We start from the raw sequence: 6,743 nt of genomic DNA on the forward strand, positions 1-6,743 counted from the left end.
CAGGTCTCAGACGAGCAAAAGAGAGAAAAAGAGTGAGCTAAGGGTTTGTAGAAATGCACAGACCTCAACTCTGTCTGTGGCTGTGGTTGTAGTGACTTTGCATAAAAGAATAAAGAAATTGAATCAGGTATCGGTTACACTTAAGAAAACAGTTATTCAGTTTGCCTAAAAAGATTTGTTAGTCTGTTTTAAGTCAGGCATTGTATCTGTGGTTTCTGCTCCAAATAATCTAATGTCTGAGTCTTACCAGTTCACACTATTTAATTAAACATTCAAGCACGGCTGCTGGAGTTGACCAGGCCAGATTGTTTTGGTTATCTGCTGGATTGAATGAGCCATTTAAGACAGACACAGATATAATGGTGTCTCACAGGTCTGAGTCTAGTTCCAGTTAATAATTAGGGCTAATTACAATACATTCTTTTTTTTTCTCCTCTGTCTGCTAAGGAGACATGTGTGACAGAGGTCTGGGATCAAGATCAGACTTAAACATAAACTATACAGAACCCCAAAGGAATAGTCTGTCCAGAAACTCAGATGTAATTGTTTTCCTGCTGTTATACAATGACATACTTGTCAATACTGACAATAAAAGACATGGGAGGCATCATCAGATAGGTTTCTTATCAGTAGCTGGTGCAGAATACAATTCCTAATTTACAAAGAATAGCACTGTTTCTCTGCACAAGTGGCGCTTCGACTGATTATCCAGTCTCAGTCTGAGATGACCGTATGACAGACAGATGAAATAAAATTTCTGAGCCCTATATCAGAAGAAAGTACACATCGCCAATAATTTATAAAGTAAATGGTAATAGATCAACTAAAAATTATTTTGAGTTTTGATTGATGTGTTGATTACTTCAGCAAATAATTCATACATTGTTTAGCCTAAAAATGTCAGAAAATGGTACAAAAAAAAATTATCTATCTTTCTGAAACCTATATCAAAGTAAAAAGTAATTAAAATAATTGGCTCCTTAGAGATGTATTTTGAGTAAATCCATTTCTCACGCTTTTACTAGTCAATGTATGTCATACATAAATTTAAAAAAAATCTAATTTTTGTTGTTTATTCACCGTTTATTTATCTCATTTCTGATTTGAAATGATTTTTTTTTGCACCTTAATGAACTAATATTATGTTCTATTTAGCTCAAGTCAACAAACTGCTGGCTTTTCTCAACCAATAAAAGGTTTGAAGTTTATAACCATATGAAACATAGTAATAGTAATCTCACATTTGTACAAGCTGAAAAGGAAAGTATTTGACAAATTGCCTAATGAAAGAATTAAACACATAGCTAATTATTAAAATTGTTTACAAATGTTTCCACCAGTCAGTGTCACACGATGGATGAAACCAGTGTAAATCCTCATTACCATCTAGCCTCGGCTCTATTGGCTGCACTGTGCGCAGTGTATCACAGGGGCTTGTACGTTTGAGTCTGAGCGGTGTTTGAAGTCTGGCAGAGCCTGGTCTGTTATCTCTGCTCTGAGGTGGGGGCATCATTGTGTTCTGCTAATGAGGCTACATTAAGCCTGTCTACACCAGGGGGCATGTAATCCTCCCAGCTGGGCTGACGTAGGCCCGGGCAGGGCGCTGTTTACACAGAGGAGTTTGGAGGTTTGCACTCGGGCCTCTGTCTACTGCCGAATCTGCTCAAACACGTGATTAAGAAGTGGAGGTGGAGGGGGAGCAGTGGGGCTACAGACCAGTGCATAGAATGGTGTCTGAGTCTTGACAGAGTATATCTTGATGCTGGCCTGCTGAGCCCATACAATACAACACAATGCAATACAGTCCCTTGCTGCGAAGATCACGGTCACCTGTGACAACAGTATTATATCCCTTTCACACCTTCCAGCTATGAAACAATGCAGCTCTTTTTGCATGAACCACTGTAAGGAAAATCTGTGGGATGGCACTGAAGGCAGGTTGGAATACAGTGCTTCATTATCAGAGGTCAAGACACTGACCCTTTGCTTTAGACTCCTGCAGCTTTCATCCATTTTGTCTTTGGATAGACATCTCAAAAGTCTTCAGGTCCGTAAATCCTGCACCAGTTGCCCAAATACAATCTCCAAAACAAGAGAAGTGCCAGGTCGAGGGTTCAGCAGCCCTGACAGAATCTGCATCGCTTCACTGACAAAAAGTTCCACTCCAGAACTAAAAATGTGAACTTGGATTATCCACCTGAAACCATGCTTTACATGTACAAACGGTCTCAGACCACTGATGGATTCTCCACATCAAGCCAGTGCTGAACCCAGACCGCATTCAGAATAGTCAAGAATCCACAGGGGCCACTGTAAGTCCCATTATGAGGATGTACTCCTGCAGGTCCTCAGTAGCAGCTCTACCTGTGCCAGCTCGGTCATCACTGATCCAAAGTGAAGAAGGAGAGGAGTGTCTCATATATGACTTGTGTCCAATACAATGGCACATTGTGATCAGAAAGCCACAGAGAACAATCCCTATTCAGTGTGCACAGTGCTCATTCAGCTGCAGCACTCAGCTTGTTTGGCTATGAGACAATGCAATGATACCCTACTGTCAACTCATAGATTAGGATTCAATAATAGGGACTGAATAAAGGACAAATGACACCTTTTTCTATAAAATTCAGCAAAATGGGCTGACATGACCTAAACTGCATGAACAGAATGTATTAAAAAAGAGTTAATTACAGTTAAAGGTATAATACCCAAATCTGCTCTGCAAATATTAACATCCCCCCAATAAACAGCAAGCACTGTCTAATATTTAGCTGACTCAGTTCACAGAGAAGTTCAGCCGAAACCAACATTATTGTATTCACGCTGTGTCCTTCAGGCTAATTGTTTAAATCCATTAGGCTTTTCGCAGCGCATTGGGGCGTGCGTCCCGTTTAACACCGCGGATGTGGATTCAGCCTCTAATTCTGACAACCTGTGAAAAAGGGACATATAGGGCCCCCGACACACACACACACACACACACACACACACACTCCTCCACCAAACACAAACAACCACAGTTTACTTGGATACAAAATTCTGTTTCAATATACCCTAAAAAAAAAAAATCTCTTTCTTGTGCTGTCTTCCCTCCAAAGCCACATATGCCAAGTTATCAGTTTCGATTGATATCAGGAGGTTAAACGAAGAGAAAGATCACGATGCCTTGATCACTTTAGTTATTGATCACTGGCAAATGATGTCAAGTCCCATTAGGCCTGATTAACGTCTTTTGGAGGGTCAAAGTCTAAAATGCTCCCTAACCTGAATAGATGCCTTTGCTTTACAGGGTTGACCCTACATGTTTTCTAAAAGGTGCATCGCTTCACACAGTTTGTGTATTAACCTCTCTCTGCTCCAAACCAAACCACATAATACCTGCAGAGGCGGTGCAGGTGCAAGTATTGCAGACTCTGCATAATGGCATCTATTGTTTGTGTAATGCTTGTGGTCAGTGTCAAAGACAGATGCTCATTGAAACCACACAGAGGAAGCGATCGCCTGTAATGGCGTCCTATTACACCGAAGTGGGACCACACGCCTTAAGCGTTTCTGGAGAGTTCATTAATGGTGAATACACAAAAACTTCAGTCACTTCATTTGATTTATTTTGCTGTTTCGTGTAATTGTATAATATTCTCATTATTATTAGGTCAGTAATGTTTATGTAGTTTACAACATCACTAAAACAACGTCGCGTGATTAGTGACATCTGCGTTTTAATGCTTTGTGCCATCATACTTAAGGAATTATTTCTCATGTTTTCAAAATGTCTGACATTGTTTTTACATTTCATGGAGCTAAAGCGTTTCTATAATTTAACTAATACGTTTAATTTTATGTCTTATACTATTCTGCTTATATTTATAGCTGAATTTAAATTTCATGTTTTATATTATTCGGTTTATTAGATATAAATACTGGGAAACGAATCAAAGAAATGATCCTTATATATAGATTATAGGCTGAAAGAGAGAAACAAAGCGCCAGCTGTTACAGTTTCTGTGCGTCTTTTGTCTGTGTTGGAGTTTTGACCCACGTCAATACACTTTGGTTTCCTTGATTTAGAGCCAAAGTCGGGGAGGTCAGACAGTCTATTTTAATCAGGATTCATATAATAAAAGTTAATCAAAAAAAAAAATTTTTTTCCTGAAGGTGAACTCATCACGCCCCCTTTTTACACACCTATCAGTTTTTAAGTTGAGCAAATATTTGAGCGCAGTAATCGCATAATAAACACGCCTTGATCATGTTTGTTCCAGTCCTGTAAAATGTACTTTGATAGAGACAGTGGATGACCGATAAGAGCTGAGGGCCTGGGTGTAATTAGTAACCAGCCCTGCCTCCTGAAAAGTTCAGCTATCAATACCCAGCCTGCCTTTCAGCTCCTATTGATTAGATTCCATTTCTCTCCTCGATGGGAAAAGGTGTCATTTAATTTTCCAATATGCTGCTAATAAGTCAATCAAGGAAAATATTTCTTAGACCATACACTTTCTGTAATATCAGCTATAAGAAAAGGTTTTCGGCAATATAAAATGCCAAAATTCAAATATATTGTAATATTGCTTATTATCTATTTGGGCTGATTAAAATTGTCTATAATTTTAAATCTGAGGTTAATGCAGCCAACAAACCAAACCCAGCGTTTGTAGAAATGTGAGATGGGCTGATAAAGTTTAATGTTCTACTTCATCAGACTCATATTCGGACTTTCACACTGAATAAGACAAAAAAAGTAATTAGGTTGACACTGAGATTATTCCTCTTACATGCCTAATAGATAGTCTGTATCTAATTTATTTGTCTTTATCAGCAAATTACATGTATCTCCTTATTATTATTATTATTATTATTACGCCAACAGCTTATTTGTTAGGTGTATTACTCATGACTCCCATCCGAGGTTTCGTGAGGTCGTTGTTTTGGGAGTCAGATGGGCCTATCACCAACTCGAGAAAACACCTGGAATTCACACTTTAAATCCACTCCTCCTGGCCTCCTATTGGTGGATCGCCCCCTTATATCCGTCACTGTGTCACCGGGAGGATGACAGCGGCCTGCAGCCCAGCAAAACATCACCTCCCGTGATCATGCGTTTCAGACACGACCCCGCTGTTTTCCAGGTCGGCGCAAACAGCGCCATGTTAGAGAGCGAGGACCCCGGTTCCGCAGAAGGGGAGCAGAGGAGCGAGGTCTGCTCCCCGAGTTCAGGGCCTCCCAGTCCACTGTCCGTGAACTCGGACTCCAGTTGCGCGAGTCCTGAGGCGAAATCTACCACAACGCAGCAGAGAGTCAGGAGGCCCTTGAACGCCTTCATCATCTGGACCAAGGAAGAGCGCCGGCGGCTGGCGCAGCTCAACCCAGACCTGGAGAACACAGATCTCAGCAAAATACTCGGTAAGACTTCGATTAACAACCCGAAAATATTATTAGTAGATTTTGATAAAGTTGCCCAAGAAGATTTTTAACTGTTGCCTGATAAAGTATTATAATTTTTAACTGAACATGTCCTATAAATAATTTCAGTTGAATATGATCTAATTTTTGCTTTTGTTTCTGCAGGGAAAACATGGAAGGCCATGTCCTTGGCTGAGAAGCGTCCATACATGCAGGAGGCAGAGCGTCTGAGGGTCCAGCACACTATCGATTATCCCAACTACAAGTACAGACCCCGCAGGAGGAAGCAGACGAAGAAGAGCTCAAAGCCTCAGACCACAGAGGCTTCTCTCCCCTCACTTTGCAGCTCACGCTTTTCCGTGCCCTACAACCTCACCTACCTGCTCCAGAACCAGCACCAGACCTTCCCAAACACACCTAACCTCGACAACCCCCAAGCTAACTTCCCCCCTTTGCACAGTAGCTACTCAAACACTCCAGCTTTCTCAGATGCTGCGGCAGCTGCAGACATTTTTTCAAACAGGTCTGCGGGGCACCCAAACCCACCTGCTTACCCTGCAGAGCCTCAGCTGTACTTTGGCAGTCAGCACAGGCTCATGCAGCAGGGTTACTCTGCAGGCCTCCATGTGGAACAGGGGGAGTCCAGAGCTTATGGGAGCCCACTGTGCTTTGCTGGGCCCTCCCTGGAGTTTTACCTAGAACAGGTCAAGCTGGACATGCTGTACGACCTGGACCGCAGCGAGTTTGAACAGTACCTGGGGCCTCCTCCCCAGAGGCCTGAGTCAGTGGATCTCAGCAGCTACCATCAGCAGACCACTCACAGAGACAGGCACTCACTGTCATAAAACTACCACGAATGCTGTATTTATTTAAATTATTTCAGTGTATTGCCTGACATTGACTGCTTAAAGTGTATATTGTGTATTTTTTTTCTGACAATTGTGAATGACTTCTGTACCGTCTCCCGTTATAATTATATCAATAAATAACTTTAAATTCAACTTGTAACAGAAATGTTTTTTAAAATTACATTCCCTTATTGTGATAAAATACCACAGTGTAAAAAGAATCTTAAAAATAAATGCAAACAAAATGCCACAAGTATTTTTGGTTTCTACACTTCACATAATGCAACTTACCACAAACCTTTTGTTTGTTTGACCATGTTTGTAAACACACACACTTAGTATACAACCTCCCATTATAACTGAAGATAATTATTATATTCTCAAGCTTAAAAGGGCTTCACCAAAGAAGAATCTTTTCTTTTAGAGTTTATATTAAAAAAGAAAAAAACAAAGAAGAAAAGGAAAAATGGTGCCAAATGAGACAGGTGTGTTTAC

General features: G+C 40.7%; 1 protein-coding gene across 1 annotated transcript; it reads left to right on the forward strand.

Annotated features, from left to right (window-relative positions):
- The first annotated feature begins 5,075 nt into the window (after window positions 1-5,075).
- On the forward strand, window positions 5,076-6,245 carry sox32 (SRY-box transcription factor 32). The gene is made up of 2 exons (XM_033325786.1): window positions 5,076-5,400; window positions 5,566-6,245. Exons 1-2 carry the CDS (start codon window positions 5,094-5,096, stop codon window positions 6,243-6,245), a joined length of 987 nt encoding a protein of 328 aa, XP_033181677.1. The 5' UTR covers window positions 5,076-5,093.
- Window positions 6,246-6,743: the final 498 nt, after the last annotated feature.

This window comes from Mastacembelus armatus, chromosome 20, assembly GCF_900324485.2.
Source record: "Mastacembelus armatus chromosome 20, fMasArm1.2, whole genome shotgun sequence".
Taxonomy (NCBI): Eukaryota; Metazoa; Chordata; class Actinopteri; order Synbranchiformes; family Mastacembelidae; genus Mastacembelus; species Mastacembelus armatus.

Excerpts from the sequence above, each read along its gene's own strand:
- sox32 (XM_033325786.1), top strand. The coding sequence starts at position 5,094 with ATGCGTTTCAGACACGACCCCGCTGTTTTCCAGGTCGGCGCAAACAGC. Across the intron at positions 5,401-5,565 it reads AGATCTCAGCAAAATACTCG|GGAAAACATGGAAGGCCATG; the intron begins GTAAGACTTCGA and ends TTGTTTCTGCAG.